General features: G+C 61.3%; 3 protein-coding genes across 4 annotated transcripts; all 3 read right to left on the reverse strand.

Moving 5' to 3' along the window:
- Nucleotides 1-3,994: 3,994 nt before the first annotated feature.
- Nucleotides 3,995-9,740, reverse strand: LOC137463501 (ras-related protein Rab-11A-like). The gene is made up of 5 exons (XM_068174738.1): nucleotides 9,602-9,740; nucleotides 4,839-5,034; nucleotides 4,570-4,763; nucleotides 4,408-4,488; nucleotides 3,995-4,169 (listed from the first exon to the last, which is right to left on the reverse strand). The coding sequence occupies exons 1-5, from the start codon at nucleotides 9,639-9,641 to the stop codon at nucleotides 4,030-4,032; spliced, it is 651 nt and encodes a 216-aa protein (XP_068030839.1). The 5' UTR covers nucleotides 9,642-9,740; the 3' UTR covers nucleotides 3,995-4,029.
- A 1,046-nt stretch (nucleotides 9,741-10,786) lies between these two features.
- Nucleotides 10,787-14,414, reverse strand: RAB25 (RAB25, member RAS oncogene family). The gene is made up of 5 exons (XM_068175060.1): nucleotides 14,028-14,414; nucleotides 12,933-13,128; nucleotides 12,627-12,820; nucleotides 12,382-12,462; nucleotides 10,787-11,490 (listed from the first exon to the last, which is right to left on the reverse strand). Exons 1-5 carry the CDS (start codon nucleotides 14,065-14,067, stop codon nucleotides 11,360-11,362), a joined length of 642 nt encoding a protein of 213 aa, XP_068031161.1. The 5' UTR covers nucleotides 14,068-14,414; the 3' UTR covers nucleotides 10,787-11,359.
- Nucleotides 14,415-14,955: 541 nt separating this feature from the next.
- On the reverse strand, nucleotides 14,956-16,857 carry LAMTOR2 (late endosomal/lysosomal adaptor, MAPK and MTOR activator 2). Of its 2 annotated transcripts, XM_068175061.1 has the most exons (4): nucleotides 16,714-16,857; nucleotides 15,659-15,821; nucleotides 15,454-15,543; nucleotides 14,956-15,180 (listed from the first exon to the last, which is right to left on the reverse strand). In XM_068175061.1, exons 1-4 carry the CDS (start codon nucleotides 16,779-16,781, stop codon nucleotides 15,124-15,126), a joined length of 378 nt encoding a protein of 125 aa, XP_068031162.1. In that variant the 5' UTR covers nucleotides 16,782-16,857; the 3' UTR covers nucleotides 14,956-15,123. The 2 variants fall into 2 exon arrangements, with proteins under 2 accessions (XP_068031162.1, XP_068031163.1); XM_068175062.1 differs by lacking the exon at nucleotides 15,454-15,543.
- Between the last annotated feature and the right edge of the window lie 298 nt (nucleotides 16,858-17,155).

Raw genomic sequence — 17,155 nt, forward strand, 5'->3', positions numbered from 1 at the left:
AGTGAAAAATGCAGCTGGAATTGTGCTAGGCAGATTTTGGTTTGCCTGTGCCGTGCCAGCAGGAGACAGCAGAGGTTGGGCAGCTCCTGCCTCCCTCCCGTGTGACTCCCCTGTTCCAGTGGGTTACTCTACTGGAATCTGGAGTCACTGCAGCCCTGGCAGGCTGCAGCATCCCTGCTGGATCTGCTCCAGCATCGCTTCAGGGCTGCTAATGGAGCAAATTGAAAGTCACCCCCAGTAAAGTGACACTAATGTAAAATCTGGAGTAGTTCCACTACTGTCTGTGCAAAAATGAAGTCCCCCTCCAGTGGTGGCACCGGGTTGCTGACAGCAGGATGTGCTTTCTGGGCTTATGATGATGCTCTTGAAACAGCTTGCAGAGAAACGGAGCGGTGAGACGTAGCAGTGTGGTGTGGCCTTTGAGATCTGCTCTTGGCTCCCAGGAGCTGGGACACAAGACGTGGTCACAGGCTGTTTTGCTTATCTGTGAAACCATCAGCATTCTTTTTTCCTTTTTCTTTATGAATTCTGTTCAAGATAATCATAAAAAAAAAGGGCGCAATAAAAGGCCAGGGGCTGGATCCTGTTTTGCAGTATGGGATTTGCTCCTGAGTTAGAAAGCAGTGCTAAGCAAACATGAAAGGCAGTGGGCACGAGGGCTGGCAGCGCTGCAGAGCCGGCTCTGATCCCAGCCCCAGGCAAGCCAAGGAAATCCCCAGGGATGCCCAGAGCAGCCCTCTGCTGCTGCAGAGCACTTCCTCCGGCTCTGCCCTGGTATCAAAGAGACCCAGGCTCCAGTTGCTGCCGTTGGGACTCTGGCAGAGCAGCCCCAGTGGGATTTCCCACGTGAGACGTGCTCAAAGGAACCCCAAGCCACGGGGTCCAGTTGCTGCCGTTGGGACTCTGGCAGAGCAGCCCCAGTGGGATTTCCCACGTGAGACGTGCTCAAAGGAACCCCAAGCCACGGGGTCCAGTTGCTGCCGTTGGGACTCTGGCAGAGCAGCCCCAGTGGGATTTCCCACGTGAGACGTGCTCAAAGGAACCCCAAGCCACGGGGTCCCTGCAGCAGCTGATGCCACCGACGCTCACCCAGGCTAGCGCAGCCCTCCCCAGCCCTTCATGGCTTTGCTTGCACAGCATCACCGTGGCTTCCTCTCGTCAGACTGATGCACAAGTTGGTGTGTATCCGCTCTCCCTCGGGTCTGGGCGCTGTCACACGGTCCTGCCCCACGCTTCTCCCACCTCATGCTGAGCCAGCTGGCCACGGAGCCGCCCGGCCATTGCCGGCCACGCCGACTCCGTGGCCCTTCCATTGAAAGTCCATTCCCTATTATTTTGTGTTTGCTTTTTTTTTTTTTTTTTTCCCTCTTTTCTTTTAACATCATAGGAAACCTGTAGTTGGGATTGTTACTATTGGAAACCGATCACATGTTCCATCCAGGTATTTTCATCTCTCTGGCGTTACGCAAAAAATAAAGGCCTGAGAGAGAGATATAACCGAACATAGAAGTAGAGTTAGGCTTGTTGTCTGAGTTTTGAGGCATATAGTATAATGGGAGAAGGAAAAAAAATTAAAATAAAATAAAATTAAAATAATGATGTTGCACAACTTGTAGAAAACAAAGAAGGGAAAGGGTTAATGTATTAAATGTGCTAAATTACATTAAGAACTTAATTTTATTAAAGTATTATTACTTAAACTTGGTATCTGCTCTTGATTTGTGTCTGTTCACACTTTAGGAAGGGCCAGGAGCAGTGGGTGGGAACAAGGCCCTGCTGGGCTGAGTTCCAGGGCAGTGGGGCTGGACCTCCCTGTGCCACCCCTCCCGCGTCTCCCACCAGTCACATGCTTTTGGCAGCACTTCTTGGGCTTCATTAAAGCACTTGTGAGATGACGAGCCTCCTGAGGCAGCTGCTTCACCCAGAGCTGGGGCTAGGGGGGTCCCACGTCTGTGAGCCACCCCGTGCCACGTTTCACCCTTCCCACTTCATCCCAGCAGAAAACATCCCAAAACTGGAAAGCCTGGAACGAAACCGAGTTGCCGAGCCCAAAAGTGCCTCCATGGGTCTAAATGAGCTCATCAGCCCGTGTGTCCGTGCCAGTGCCCGGCTGATGGCATATCCAGTGGCAGCGAGGCCCGAGGGACACTTGGCTCAGCCCTGTCCCTTTGTGGAGCAGCATCCATCCCCCACATGCCCACCTCTCCAGCCGGTGGGGCTGACATCACCTCTTGGCACCGTGTTTTGGTGTGGGCAGATGGCGTGGGAGGAGGTGGTGCTTGGCAGTTCCTGCGTGTTTCCAGGGCTTTTCCAGCTGAGGTGGGCATGGGGTGAAGTGCAGCCGGTGGGGCAGTGGCCACCATTCACCTGGGGACAGCCCCCAGCTGCAGTCAGAGCCAGGGCATTACAGAGGATGGGTCTGGCCAGCTCAGGGATGAGGCTGCCTCTGGAGAGGGCACTGCCGAGGTGTAGGGGCACAGTGCCAAGGTTAAGGTGCTGCCGGGGCTGGGGTGGCTGCAGTGGGTGGATAAAAAGGGGCACCCATACGGCGTGGCTGCTTCTGCACCCTGTTTGTGTATCCCTGCGCTGCCCCGGGCCAGCAGCAGGATCCCACCTGTTCTTCTAATCCTGAATTTCAAGCTTTCCCCTCTGGCCTCGCAGCAGGAAATCCCCCTGCTCAGGCTAGAGTCATACCTTCCTCCCAACCCTCCTCCTCCTCACCCTTCATTGCCTGTGGATGCTTCCCAGCTGCCCCACGTGGGGCTGGTACTGCTCTTGCCTCAAGGAGAGACCTGGCAGAGAGAGGAAAGGCTTCAACAGCAGCTTTATTTGGGGATTTTGCCTCAATTTCTGTTTCATCAACAAATCATGCCCCAAGGGGGAACCATGGCCCAGATCCTACTGGCACAACCAAGTGAGATGCAGAGACTGGGGGCAGCTGTAGAGAGAAGGAGATTCCCCCAAAACCCCACGTGACAGGGGCCACACTCCCAGTACTGGGTCAATTCAGGCCTTCCCACCTGCACCCCTCGTGATTGACACCTGCCAATCACCCCGGCAGCAGCATGGGCTCAGCACAGTCTGTCCCAGTATCCTGGGTGATGCCCACCCTGGGGGGTGGCCGCTGTCCCCCTGGCAGGGGACAAGGCCACCGTCATCCTGCTGCTGCAGCGGGCACTCCATCCAGTGGCGGCATGTCCCCAGGCTGGGCCATGCGGCCACCAGCCACAGTGGCCAAACACTGGAGCAGGGAAGGACCAAGCAATGCCAGGGGGACCTTGAGGGGGTCCCCAGTGCTGGCACTGGCTCCCACGCAGGGAGCTGTGCAGAGGGACCATGTGCCTACCCTCAGCCCCCAAATCCCTGGTGTCCCCTTGTCCCCTCCTCAGGGCTTCCCAAAGGCCAAGGCACCCCAGCCTCTCCTCCCATCTCTTTCCATGGCAGAGTCACAGCTTTTCCCTTTGCTGGGGTCATGCCACAGGGAGGGGGTCACAACACAAAAACAGTGTCACCCCCACACCCCTCCCTGGATGGCCCCAGCAGCACCCAGAGGCACTCCCAACTCTCAGTGCTGCAGGGACAGGGCTGGGCACAACCAGCCACATCACTGCTGGTTTCACCAGGCGGGAGAAGGGTGCACCCAGTGTCCCCCTCCACACCCACCCCACGGGGCTGCACACAGGGCGTCACCAAACCGGGACTCGCCGCGTTCGGGCTTGTTCAGTGCCACCCAGTCACCCAGCAACTGTGCCTGCAGGGCTAAAGGGAGCAGGGACACAGGGGGTGGCACGCCCCCAGCCTTGGGGGGAGAGGGGAGACACCCTGATGCTTTGCCTCCCCCTGGTTTTGTTGGTCCTACATAAACACAGGCAGAGCAGCACATGGGCAGGGTGATGGTGCACACAGAAGCAGCCAGAGCTCACTGCACTGCTCAGAGAGCTGCGGCGGGCAGAGGCACGGGCTGAGTGAGACACATGATGCCACCCTGTGCTGGGTGCTGGGGGGTCAAGGTGGGGGCACCCCAGGGGCTCAGATGTTCTGGCAGCAGGGCGCCTGCCGGCCCTCCTGCTGCGTGGGCAGCACCTGGATGGGTTCAATGGTGGTGGAGGGGCCAAACTCCGACTCCGGCTGTCCCGTGATCTGCCTCTGGGACACGACGTGGTAGATCTCTGCCAGCAGAGAGAGGGGAAGTGAAAAAGTTCTTTAGGCAAGTATTTCAGTGGGGGATCTGCTCCCTCCACAAACACACAGCTCCAGGGGTGCAAATGCCCACCTCTCTCCATCCAGGGGAGCAGGATTCCAACCCAGATCCCACCCAGTACAGCCAGGCCCCAGGGGTGTCCTGAGAGGACACAATGTCCAAAGCCATCTCTACTCCCGTCCCTCCCTTTCCTGGCTGCCCCTTACCCGAGAGGATGTTGTGGAAAGCTGTCTCCACATTGGTGGAATCCAGAGCAGACGTCTCGAGGAAGGACAGCCCATTCTTCTCTGCAAGAACAGCGTGAGCTCACGTGGGTGCCATGAACTCCAGCCAGATGGGAAGGGACTGGACAGGATGGGGGAAGATACCTGCGAAGCTCCTGGCCTCATCGGTGGGCACGGCCCGCAGGTGCCGCAGGTCACTCTTGTTGCCCACCAGCATGATGACGATGTTGGCATCAGCGTGGTCCTGCAGCTCCTTCAGCCAGCGCTCTGCGTTCTCATATGTCAGGTACTTGGCAATGTCATAGACCAGCAGAGCTCCCACTGCCCCTCGGTAGTACCTGGGGGACAGACAGGGGACAGGGTCACAGCAGGGCCCCAAGCAAGGGCCACGGCTTGGGAGCAAGGAAACTCACGCTGAGGTGATGGCCCGGTACCGCTCCTGCCCGGCTGTGTCCCAGATCTGAGCCTTCACCGTCTTGTTGTCCACCTGGATGCTCCTCGTGGCAAACTCCACCCCGATGGTACTCTTGCTCTCCAGGTTGAACTCATTGCGGGTGAAGCGTGAGAGCAGGTTGCTCTTCCCCACCCCGGAGTCCCCGATGAGCACGACTGGTGGGCACAAATACAGTGTCAGCTCCCCCAGCCACCCAGGGAAGGCACCCATCCCACAGCCTGGCAGGGATGGGAATCTCCCCATCTGCCCACCCCCCAGCCAGACCCCACCTCCATCCCATCCAGGAGGAGCTGACAGGTGAGGGGTGAAGCAGAGCAGGGCCAGCTGCCTCCACTCCTCCCAGCAGCATCCCTGCTGCCTGTAAATACCCCTTGAGAAAATCCCTGCCATCACCGGGAAGTTACCAGAAGTTTTTGTCCCTGGGGATGGGAAAGCACCACACGCACCGATGTACCCAAAATGGGCAGAAAACCAGGGTCAGGACCTATGCAGGGAGAGCCAGGCCAGAGGCCAGGCAGAGCTGGGGCTCCCCTTGCCAACCCTGTGTGCCCTCCAGCCCTGAGGGCACACTGGAGGACTTAAAGACATGGTTTGAAAGGAAGCATCCTCCTCTGCTGCTGCTGGTCCAGCCCATGAGCTGGGAAGTGTCTGGGTGTGGGTTAAATGCATTTTGTGCCTGTCCCAGATCTGGCTGGTTCCTGTAAAACCTGGTGAAACAAGCTCTGGGGAGCTTTATCACACACCTCCCCAGTCAAGTTTGTTGAGTTTATGACTCAACAGGTTTTTGGTTTTAATTTTTTAAGTTATTTTTAATTCCTTCACTACCGATCCTGTTCATTCCCCAGCTGTACTCAGACGCTTCACATGTCTCCCCACCAGGTTTGGACAACAGCAGGGCTGAGGTCACAACCATCCAGTGACCACGGTGGGGAGGACAGCAGCACCAGCAAGGGGCCACTGGGATGCCACACACTGCAGGAGCCTCAGCAAGGCACAGCTACACTCAGCCAAGGCTCAGCAGCCACCATCCTGCACGGATCTTGCTCCATGTCCTGGATAACTCCTTCCCACCAGCTCCAGCTCGTGGACGTGGCTCCCCTGCATGGTGCAAAGCCTCCAGAAACCCTCAGTGTAGGACAGGCTGGCGCCAGGAAGCCCAGCAGGAAGTGGAACAGCTCTCTGGGATCACCGAGGGAAGCTGGAAGGCTCCAGAGCATGGTGAGCAATCACTGTGTCAGCACAGGCAGCAAATGAGGGAAGGGCAGCTCCTCCACAGCATCACAGAATGGTTTGGGTGGATGGGACCGTAAAACCCATCTTGTTCCACCCCTTGGTCCACTATCCCAGGTTGCTCCAAGCTCTGTCCAACCTGGCCTTGAACACTTCCAGGGATGGGGCAGCCACAGCTTCTCTGGGCACCTGTGCCAGGGCCTCATTGCCCTCACAGGGAAAAATTCCTTCCCGATATCCCATCCAGCCCTGCCCTCTGGCAGGGTAAAGCCATTCCCCCTTGTCCTGTCCCTCCAGGCCCTGGTCCAAAGTCCCTCTCCTGCTCCCTTGGAGCCCCTTTAGGCACTGGAAGGGGCTCTGAGGTTTCCCCAGAGCATTTTGTTCTGCAGGCTGAATAGCCCCAGCTCCCCCAGCCTGGCTCCAGCCCTTGGAGCATCTCTGTGGCCTCCTCGATTTCTTCGAGGAGCTCCACACCTTTCCTGTGCTGGGGGCCCCCCAAGCTGGAGGCAGCTCTGCAGGGGGGGTCTCACCAAAGCGGGGCAGAGGGGCAGAATCTCCCCCCTTTGCCCAGCTGCTGGGGAAACTTCTCAGCTGCTGCCCACTGCAGGGAGGTCTGAGAGGACCACAGCAGCCTGGACTACCCTGGACAAGACAGTAGGAAATGCAGGCCAGGTTCGTTATCACTTTCCCAGCTTCGAAGTTTTGATCTGAGCTCAGTTTCTTACCAACAGGAAATTGCTGCTTCCTCAGCTCAACTGCCACGATCCCCACCGTGGCAGTGCCATGCTCCACGGCAGGCTCCAGAGGGCTTTGTACCACACCAGGGATGCAGGGTGGGTGGTGCTGCAGCCTGTGGGGGTGATGAGCCCATGTCCCTGAGCTTGAATGGCTCCAGGAGCTGGAGCAGCACCCCCCACCCCAGGCACAAAAGCATTTGACACATTCTGTCCTCACTGCCTCCAAACATCCTCAGCACACCGTGTCTCACTGTAGGAAACAGCCTGGAGCTCCACACAGGGCCCCAAGGAAGGGTCTGAGGAGCAGCCATGCCCAGAGCTGCTCCTCAGCCATACTGAGCCCCCCAGGCCTGCACAGCTGGAGCGTGCACTGTGCTTTGCAACAGCCGATGCTCCCATTTCAGTGGGACCCAGGGAGAATGCTGCTTCCAGCTGTGACAATCTCCCTTTTCTCATGGCAGAAGCTGGGCTCATGGAGCTGTTGGACCCAGGGAGAATGCTGCTTCCAGCTGTGACAATCTCCCTTTTCTCATGGCAGAAGCTGGGCTCATGGAGCTGTTGGACCCAGGGAGAATGCTGCTTCCAGCTGTGACAATCTCCCTTTTCTCATGGCAGAAGCTGGGCTCATGGAGCTGTTGGACCCAGGGAGCACCAGCCCAGCTCCAAGCCCCTGAACTCTGCATTCCCCTTCAACTTTGCTCCTGCTTCGGAAGGGATGAGCTGCCCTTGCATTGAAAACTGAGTTCTCCTGTTTTTTTAAGGACTCCAGAGACCACCATGAGACCCAGGAGGGGAATGAAGAGCCTGTGGTGAGCTGCTCCCAGCCCAGGCTCCTGTAGAATGACAAGGGATGGCCAGACACAGGAGGACCATGAGCTGAAGCCCCCTCAGAGCCACGCAGCTGGCACAGCACCAGGTGGGAAGAGCAGAACAAAGCAGCTGGGAGAGCTCCTGCCTGGGCATCCTACTCAAGGCACCACTCAGCATCAGAGTTTCCCCCACACCATGTCCCAGAGTAACTCCAGGGAGGAGGATTTTCCTGGGCAGCAGCCAGGGGAGCTGTGCAAGGAGCCAGGGGCTACCAGCACGTGGCTGGCTGGAATTACGTCGTGTCGGTGGCTAGAATTACTCGGGGCCTTGCGGGCAGGCCTGTGTGGGTAGGCTGACTCACAGCCACCCACTGGTGAGCTCACACCCTGGATTTTGCGGCTCAGGAGGCTGTGGCATTGCCAAGATGCCCCTTTGCTTCCCCAGCACCTGCTTTGGCCACAGCAGACCGCAGGGAAGCCTGGCACGCACAGGGATGGGGCTGCTTCGTGGGGATGCCAGGCTCCAGAAATGCCAACGTTGCGTCTCCAAGAGCCTGTCCCCGTCCCCCACCCTCACCGGGCACAGCAGTGAGGTCAGAGCATGACCAGCACCACAAGGACAAGCCCGGATCCCTGGATCTTCCCCCTCCACTGCAGCTGGGGAGCAGCACGGCTTTCTCTCCTGGGGGAGATTACTCAGCTCTCAGATGTGCTCCCTTCACCCAGTGCCACAGAGCCGAGCACCCACGGGTGCTCAGGGGCCAACACGGCACCCACAGAGTCCCAGGGACCAGCCTTCCCCAGCAGCCCCGGGACCAGCACCCTGCCAGGGCCACAGCCACCCTCCAGGACGCTGTGCTGGGGCTGCAGCCCCTCCCGCAGGGTCAAGAGCGGCTGTAACGAGCATGGGGACCACAAACCATCAGAGCAGCCCCAGCAAACCCTCCGAGCACCTCAGCCTCACCACCCTCCTTCCCAGCACGGTGCAACACCACGGCAAGCCCCCGCTCCCGTCCCGGGAGCTGGGAATTGAGCGCTCCATCCCAGTCCAAGCCCCCGCTCCCGTCCCGGGAGCTGGGAATTGAGCGTTCCATCCCGATCCAAGCCCCCGCTCCCGTCCCGGGAGCTGGGAATTGAGCGTTCCATCCCGGTCCAAGCCCCCGCTCCCGTCCCGGGAGCTGGGAATTGAGCGTTCCCTCCCGGTCCAAGCCCCCGCTCCCGTCCCGGGAGCTGGGAATTGAGCGTTCCCTCCCGGTCCAAGCCCCCGCTCCCGTCCCGGGAGCTGGGAATTGAGCGTTCCATCCCGGTCCAAGCCCCCGCTCCCGTCCCGGGAGCTGGGAATTGAGCGTTCCATCCCGGTCCAAGCCCCCGCTCCCGTCCCGGGAGCTGGGAATTGAGCGTTCCATCCCGGTCCAAGCCCCCGCTCCCGTCCCGGGAGCTGGGAATTGAGCGTTCCATCCCGGTCCAAGCCCCCGCTCCCGTCCCGGGAGCTGGGAATTGAGCGTTCCATCCCGGTCCAAGCCCCCGCTCCCGTCCCGGGAGCTGGGAATTGAGCGTTCCCTCCCGGTCCAAGCCCCCGCTCCCGTCCCGGGAGCTGGGAATTGAGCGTTCCATCCCGGTCCAAGCCCCTGCTCCCGTCCCGGGAGCTGGGAATTGAGCGTTCCATCCCGGTCCAAGCCCCCGCTCCCGTCCCGGGAGCTGGGAATTGAGCGCTCCATCCCGGTCCAAGCCCCCGCTCCCGTCCCGGGAGCTGGGAATTGAGCGTTCCATCCCGGTCCAAGCCCCCGCTCCCGTCCCGGGAGCTGGGAATTGAGCGTTCCATCCCGGTCCAAGCCCCCGCTCCCGTCCCGGGAGCTGGGAATTGAGTGCTCCATCCCGGTCCAAGCCCCGGATCCCGGCGCTGCGTGGAGCCAGCCCTGCCGGCAGCAGGCTGAGACCGGACCCACCTTTGAAGAGATAATCGTACTCATCGTCCTTGCCCCGCATCTCGCCCAGCACCACAGCCCCACTCCCACTGGGCCAACTGGGATTTCCGGGCCTTACCCAGTCCTGGCAGGGGCTGTCCCCCGCCACCCATTGGTGGCCACAGCCTTTCCTGCTCCGCACCCATTGGCGGCCGGGGCTGCCCGTCACACTCAGGTGTGCTCACCTAGGCCAGGTAAGGGGGGCAGGGACTGGCCACCACCTGTGTGTGCGCCTGATGGGGACAGTGCGTCCCACTGAGAAGCGTGGCTGTGACCTGGAGCTGGGCTGGCACGGCCGGCGTGGTGCAAAGGGAAAGCGAGAGAAAACACGGAGAATCCAGCAGGAATTACCCCGTTTCCGAGGGGTTTCAGAGGCTGCGTCATCGTTTGAACTGATCAAGTTCAAACAGGGGAACTAAACTGGGAAAGGCTGCATGGGGAGGGGGCACAGGGGGAGCAAGGCTTTAGGGTGGGAAGGGGCATAAGGGGAGCATGGCTTTAGGGTGGAAAGGGGCACAGGGGGAGCATGGCTTTAGGGTGGGAGGGGGCACAGGGGGAGCATGGCTTTAGGGTGGGAAGGGGCACAAGGGGAGCATGGCTTTAGGGTGGGAAGGGGCACAGGAGGAGCATGGCTTTAGGGTGGGAAGGGGCACAGGGGGAGCATGGTTTAGGGTGGGAAGGGGCACAAGGGGAGCATGGTTTAGGGTGGAAAGGGGCACAGGGGGAGCATGGCTTTGGGGTGGGAGGGGGCACAGGGGGAGCATGGCTTTAGGGTGGGAAGGGGCACAAGGGGAGCATGGTTTAGGGTGGAAAGGGGCACAGGGGGAGCATGGCTTTGGGGTGGGAGGGGGCACAGGGGGAGCATGGTTTAGGGTGGAAAGGAGCACAGGGGGAGCATGGTTTAGGGTGGAAAGGGGCACAGGGGGAGCATGGTTTAGGGTGGGAAGGGGCACAAGGGGAGCATGGTTTAGGGTGGGAAGGGGCACAGGGGGAGCACGGCTTTAGGGTGGGAGGGAGTGCAGGGGGGCCATGGCATCGGGGTAGGAGGGGGCACAGGGGAGCCGTGGCAACCAGCTGGGCCATGATCTTCAGCACATTATGAAGGTGGGGACCAAGGGCGTTGACCACAAACACGCAGGAGTTCCAGCTCAGTAAACCTGTATTTCACAAGTCCTTTAATGATTGCGTCACGCCCGTGCTGGACACAGAGCTGCTCCCAGCCCCATGGCACCGGGACCCTGCTGGGACAGCCAAGGGCTGAGTGCTGCCACTTCACACCCTAGAGCAGTCCCTGGTGGGACAGACACCTGTTGGTCAGTCTCATCCTCAGTGCACCCCACAGGGTGGCCCTACAGGAGCAACCCCAGGGCCAGAGGGAATCAAAGAGGCTCCTGTTGCTGGCATGATCCTGCCCAGAACCTACTGGCTTCTTCCCCAGAGGTGCTTCAGGGGTGTCCTGGTCATTTTTGCCCTGTAGGTGCAGAAGGGCTGATACGGTGCGTGACAGTGGTGATGCTAATCAGGGCCCGGCAAAAATGAAACAGAGAGAGAGAAGAGCTCCTGGAACTGGTGCTTCTCACTGTTTATGGTAGAATTTGGCCCCTGTTCAGGCTGCTGGTCCCCACTGCACCAGAACAGGGGTGGCACTGCAGGCAGGCTGACACCAGCCTGTGCTGGTGGCCACTGGTGTGTCCCGGGGTTGTGGGGTTCCCTGGGGACTTCCCGGGATGCCCAGTGGGCTCAGAGGGCCACGCAACACGGGCGCCTCTCTGCCTGCACTGGGGCTGTGCTTGCAGGGTTCTCACTTGCAAGTGACACCGTGTTGCTTTGGCTGCTCCTCTGCTTCTGCTTCTGCACTTTGTAGAAGATTTCTGCAAAAGAAGAAGTGCCGGGGGTTCCGTGTGTCAGCCAAGGCCCCCCGGGGATGCAGGGACAGCTTCAAGCCTGCAGCCCCCACTGCTCAGCGTGCTGGTGGCTCTCCTTCACCTCCATGCAGCCAAGGGGTGACTTGAGGGGTGACAAGGGACAAGGCGTGCATCCCTGTGGCGCTTGGGGAACACCCTGTGCTTGGCCCATTTCCTCTTGCCCAACCTGGGATTAGTGCTTCACCCTGTGCTGGGGCTGGCAGCTCGCGGGGCCAGGCTGGTTCAGCACTGCACAGCATGGCATGGAACAGCACTGCATGGCTTGGCATGGCTCAGCATGGCATGGCTCAGCTTGGGCATGGCTCAGCGTGGCATGGCACGCCTCGCTGGCATGGCTCAGCCTGGGCATGGCTCAGCGTGGCATGGCACGCCTCGCTGGCATGGCTCAGCCTGGGCATGGCTCAGCGTGGCATGGCACACTTCGCTGCCCGGATGCTGCTGGCTGCCATTCCTGGAGAGCTGCTATTGGACTCCATCCCTGGCCCCCCAGGTCCCCACAGCCGGTTTGGCAGGATGCTGGAGACACCAAGTCATGAGCCCAGGACAACAGGAAGGAGACTGGAGATTACGGGGGAGAAGCAGCCCCTGGGGCTTCAGGGATGCCCAGGGGCTGTGAGAACAAAGCTTTGGGTGTGGGGAGTGAAACGCCCAGCACCAAAGTCTGAAAACCAAATCAGCCAGAAACACAACACCAAAAGACCTCGTGAAACTAGCCCCAGATAGCTCAAGTGGAGCAGGGAGAGAAGTGCTGCACATCATCTGCCCAGCCCTGCATCTCTGGGAAAGGGCCCCTGCAATTCCCTGGGACCTGCTGCACCACGGCACCAGTGCCTGTACCCTTCAGGATGGTCTCGAATGCTTCCTCAACATTGGTGGAGTCCAGCGCCGAGGTCTCGACAAACAGCAGCCCGTTGTTGTCTGCAAGGAGAGGAGATCCCTGAGACAATGCAGACACGTCCAGTGAGGACATGGCTCCAGTCTGGAGCACCTTTAGAGATGTTCAGGTGCCTGCACTGGTGCAGGTCCACGCTGTTGGGGAGGTTCTCAAGCCCCCAGCCCTGTGGCGGGGTGCCAGCCTGTACCTGCAAACATTTTTGCCTCCTCCATGGGCACCTCTCGAGCCTGTGCAAGGTCAGTCTTGTTCCCCACCAGCATGACAACGATGCTGGCCTCGGCATGGTCGTAGAGCTCCTTCAGCCAGCGGTCCACCACATCGTATGTCTGGTGCTTGGTGATATCAAACACGACCAGGGCACCCACAGCCCCCCGGTAATACCTGTGACAGAACCCCACCATCATTCCATGCTCCAGACCCCACCAGCATCCTCAGCCACAGGGCTGAACCCAAGCCCCAGGAGAGGCAGGGATTTGAGGCCTCCCATCCTTACGCCGAGGTGATGGCGCGGTATCGCTCCAGCCCAGCCGTGTCCCAAATCTGAGCCTTCACCACGGCGTCTCCCACCAGGATTGTGCGCGTGGAGAACTCCACGCCGATGGTGGTGCGGCTGTCGTGGTTGAACTCGTTGCGGGTAAAACGAGAGAGCAGGTTTGTTTTTCCCACCCCAGACTCCCCGATCAGGACAACTGTGGAAAGAAGGAGAAATTGCCACTGGACTGCCCCAGCTACCAGCGCTGGTTGCACGGGCATCGCTTGCTGTCCGGTGACCCCAGACTGGTTGCAGAGGCTGGGCAGCTGTGTGGGTTTAACCCCTGGTGTGGTCACTCCTTCAGCAAGCAGGGTCCCTGTGGGAGCCCAGCTGTGCTCCCTAGTGCTGGTGCAACCCCAGAGCTGGTCCAGGGGGGTCATGGCTACTGGCCTCTGGGCAGCAGGAGCAGGGCAAGGATGTTGGTGAGCCCTGGGTCACCCTGCTGCGGTGGGCACCCAGGACAGGTGGCACACCAGAGCCTGTCCGTCTCCACTTGCCCACAGGGAGCACTGAGCTCCAGCAGAGTCCAGCCAATAGTACCTGGCGAAGACCAGGCGGGCCCAAGGAGCTCAGCATGGGAGGTGTGAGGCTGTGCCCCCATTTCTCCAGCTCAGCTTTGACCCCCATGTCCTCTGCATGTGCCACTGCCCAGGTCACTGCAGCAAATGACTTTTCAATGCCCACTGCTGGCGGGGGTTACAGGCTCTCGTGGCATTTGTCTCACACACTCAGCCCCAGCTTTCAAGCAATTTGCCTGGCACTGCACACCTTCAGCCCTGGGGTGAGTGTGGGTCTCCCCGGGTCTCGGTGGACCTTGCTGCTGCTCACCAGCCCTGGCTGGCCTCACTGCTGTCAGCGGGCCGTGCCTGGCCCCCAGTCCCCTGACCCTCCGTAGCTCCCGGTGCCCGTCACAGCCGCAGGGATAGTCAACAACGTCCCAGCTCAGGACACAGCCGCCCTGGGGAAAGGGCACCCTCGTTCCCTCCCCGCAGCCCCTGGATTTCTGCTCCTCTCCTTTTGGGGAAGGGGAGGGGTCGCATCGAGCGCAGGACTCACCCTTGAAGACAAAGTTATAGTCCTCCTCGGCGCTGCCCATGTCGCCCCGGCTGCCGCCTGCCCTCGCAGGGCCGCCCCGGGTTTCCTCCTTCCCGCTGCCAAGCCTCGAGCAGACGGCGGGGCGGGCCGGGCTCCCGGAGGCGCCGAGGGAGGGGACGGAGCGACCAAAGGTTCCTCTCTGTCGGGGAACGCGCGGGAGCGAGGGGGTCCAGGGGAGCGGAGGGTCCGGGACAGCGGCGGCGAGAGAGGCCGAGCTGGCGACAGCGCGGCCGCTTGACTCAAGGGGTGGGACTGGGTGTCGCAGCGCAGGTTGGGCAGGTAGTGTCACCTCTGGGACCGTCACGGGGTGGTGGAGGAGGAGCCAGGGCCTGATCCCGAGTGCGGGCTAGGCTGGGGCAGCGAGAGCAGCACCAACAGTATGGGCAGCGTGGGCAGGGAGGGGTGCGAGGGCAGCGCGGGCAGGGCACGGAGGGCATCACGGGCGGCGTGAGGAGGCGACGGCTGCGATGGCATCGAGGGCAGCGATGGCAGACTGGGGCAGCACGAGCAGGGCAGCGTGTGGTGCGATGGCAGCAAAGGCCGACCGGGGCAGCCTGGGCAGAGCAGGGCACTGTGCGGTGGGACGGCGGCGAGGGCAGCTGTGCCAGGAGCAGAACCCCCGCTCAGCCCGGCTCCCACCGCTGTGAATGTTCCCTCGCCTCTGCTGCCATCGTGTGAAAGCCAGGGAAATAGGGATGGGAAGGAGCCCCCACCACCCCCAGCTATCCCAGTGTGACCAGCAGGGCTGTGCAGCGGCTCGGCTCTGTTGTAGCCCCTCTCCTTTGTCAACAGCCCCTTGCAAATTCTTCTTTCCCCAGGGCAATGGGCACCTCCAGCCCAGTCCGGCTGTGATACCCCTCAGCTCCCCCAACAACAAACACAATGGACACAAGCATCAAACACGCTTTTATTTCCCCCAGCTTCTGGGTTCCTGCCACCTTATTTTTAAGACCACACTAGAGCTCCGTGATGCCCATGGGGCCACTCACGCCCCACCCACAGCAGTGACGGTGATGGTGCTGGAGCCCAGTGGCACCTCAGGACCTCCACTGCCTGCTCACGATGCGGCCACCTGCGTGAGCGGCTCCTCCAGGTACTGCACCAGTGCCTGAGCCTGCAAGCAGAGAATGGCATGAGCCACACTCACGTGGGTTTTGCAACATGTGTGCCCACTGCCCACTTGCTTATTGTAATTTATATTTCACTTTAGGACCTTAAAAAGGTGTGATGCAGTGCCTGGGCAGGCACAGGGGACAGCGGAGTCTCCGCAAGGTGCAAAGTGTCCCAGACACAGCAGCTTCCTCCAACCCTTCCATCCCAATCCTCTTCAACAGCTCTTTCCCACACCAAAGCAGGGATGCAGCCCTGCCGACACCCCAGCCATTACCTTGGCTTTCAGCATCCCAAATCCGACCGTCTCCTTGGCGTACATGCAGAGCAGCAGGTTTGCCACCCGTGTGATGGCCACTCGCCCCTCCTGCCCAGGGAGAAACAGCACCTGTTGCACCCCAGCTTGGCCTGGACCCCCGGCACGGTCCTGGCACCACGGCCACGTGCCCAGGGAGGGCAGGGCAGGCTCCAGCCCCACATACCATGCAGTCCATGAGGATGAATTTGAGGTTGTCCTCATTGAACGCCTGGTGCCCGTTCTTGTCGTAGGCCACCCAGATGTTGCTGGCGATGGCCGCGGTGACCCTGGCATCAGTGTCCCCATAGCCCGAGTAGGCAAGCAAGGACCCCTCGTTGTTCAGCAGCCTGGGAAGGACATGGTAGGGCAAACTGATGCCTCTAACACCAGACCCCCTCTCAATACCAGGGGTACAGCAAACCCCCCCACCCAGTCCCAAGCACTGCTCCCAAGACACTCCCACTCTGCAGGGGTTTGGCAGGGGGTGGGGGGGCTTCAAAGCCAGAAAGCTCTGCAGTGGCCCCAGGCCCGAGCGGGGCAGTGCAGGGCTGTGGTGTATCTGTCTGTTGAAGCAGTAGGACCTGCCACAGGCTGAGCATGAGGTGGACAAACACTGTGCACAACCCCAGCTCTGTGCATGGCCCCAGCTCTGTGCACGAGGCATCCCAGCACCAGACATCGGGAACGGTGCAAGGCCCCGGCCCCACACACTGCGCACAGTGCCAGCACCGTCTGTAGCCCAGCACCGTGCAGGGTGCGGGGTCTCAGTCCCATGCCTGCTCCTGGAAGGGCCCGGCCCCTCGCCTTCCCCGGGCAGGGACAGGGAGCATCCCTGGGCAGGGGCAGGAGCAAGGGCAAGGGCAGGGGCAGGGGCTGGGGAAAGGCAGGCAGCATCCTTGGGCAGGAGCAGCATTCCCAAGGCAGGAGCAGGGAGCATCCCCCGCTGCAGGGACAGGGGCAGGCAGCATCCCTGGGCTAGGGACAGCGACAGCATGGCCGAGGCAAGTGCAGGGACAGGGTCTGGGGCAGGAGCAAGAGCAGGGGCAGGGACGGGGGAATGGTAGGCAGCATCCCCTGGGGCACGGACAGCGGCAGCATCCGCCGGGGGAAGTACAAGGGAAACATTCCCGGGCAGAGAAAGCATCTCCCCGCAGTGCCGTCACCCCGCATCACGGACCGCCCGGTGCCCGCTGGGCCCGCTCGGGGAAAGCCGCCCCCCGCCCGGCCCCCCGCACTCACAGCGTGCTCTGGACGCCGCCGGTGTTGGCCTGGCTGAGCACCTGCGTCAGGGCCTTGGGCCGCAGCATGGCCGCCGCCGGCACCGCGGGGCGGGGGTGCGGCCGCGCCGGGCGGGGCGGTCACGGGAGCCGCGCCGGGCCCGGAGCATGCCGGGAGCTGTAGTCCCGCCCGGGCCGCGCCGGTGTCCCCGGAGGGGACTCCAGAGGGGCCTCGGCAGCAGAAGGGAGCACGGGGCAGGTGTGGCCCTCGGTGACCGTGGGGCTCGGGGATGGAGCCGGTGAAAGAGGGGTCGGCGGGGGCACCGCTGGGGCCCCGCGGGCAGCACCCCCTCTTTCCGCTCCCGCTCTGCCTCCCCGCCCCCGTGAGCCCGCGCCCCGCTCTGTCCGCCCGCCCCCGCGCTGCCGCTGCTCCTCCGGGCTGCCGGGAGGCGCTGTCTCGGGCC

Source organism: Anomalospiza imberbis, chromosome 29, assembly GCF_031753505.1.
Source record: "Anomalospiza imberbis isolate Cuckoo-Finch-1a 21T00152 chromosome 29, ASM3175350v1, whole genome shotgun sequence".
Classification (NCBI taxonomy): domain Eukaryota; kingdom Metazoa; phylum Chordata; class Aves; order Passeriformes; family Viduidae; genus Anomalospiza; species Anomalospiza imberbis.

What these genes read in the sequence shown, in the direction of transcription:
- LAMTOR2 (XM_068175061.1), bottom strand. Translation starts at nt 16,781, where the DNA reads ATGCTGCGGCCCAAGGCCCTGACGCAGGTGCTCAGCCAGGCCAACACC. An exon ending in GGCGGCGTCCAGAGCACGCT is followed by an intron (nt 15,822 to 16,713) that starts GTGAGTGCGGGG and finishes TGTCCTTCCCAG; the next exon opens with GCTGCTGAACAACGAGGGGT. An exon ending in TTGGGATGCTGAAAGCCAAG is followed by an intron (nt 15,181 to 15,453) that starts GTAATGGCTGGG and finishes CTCTGCTTGCAG; the next exon opens with GCTCAGGCACTGGTGCAGTA.
- LOC137463501 (XM_068174738.1), bottom strand. Translation starts at nt 9,641, where the DNA reads ATGCGGGGCAAGGACGATGAGTACGATTATCTCTTCAAAG. An exon ending in TGAGGCCAGGAGCTTCGCAG is followed by an intron (nt 4,489 to 4,569) that starts GTATCTTCCCCC and finishes CTGTTCTTGCAG; the next exon opens with AGAAGAATGGGCTGTCCTTC. An exon ending in TTTCCACAACATCCTCTCGG is followed by an intron (nt 4,170 to 4,407) that starts GTAAGGGGCAGC and finishes CTCTGCTGGCAG; the next exon opens with AGATCTACCACGTCGTGTCC.
- RAB25 (XM_068175060.1), bottom strand. Translation starts at nt 14,067, where the DNA reads ATGGGCAGCGCCGAGGAGGACTATAACTTTGTCTTCAAGG. An exon ending in TACCGCGCCATCACCTCGGC is followed by an intron (nt 12,821 to 12,932) that starts GTAAGGATGGGA and finishes GTTCTGTCACAG; the next exon opens with GTATTACCGGGGGGCTGTGG. An exon ending in GGAGGCAAAAATGTTTGCAG is followed by an intron (nt 12,463 to 12,626) that starts GTACAGGCTGGC and finishes CTCTCCTTGCAG; the next exon opens with ACAACAACGGGCTGCTGTTT.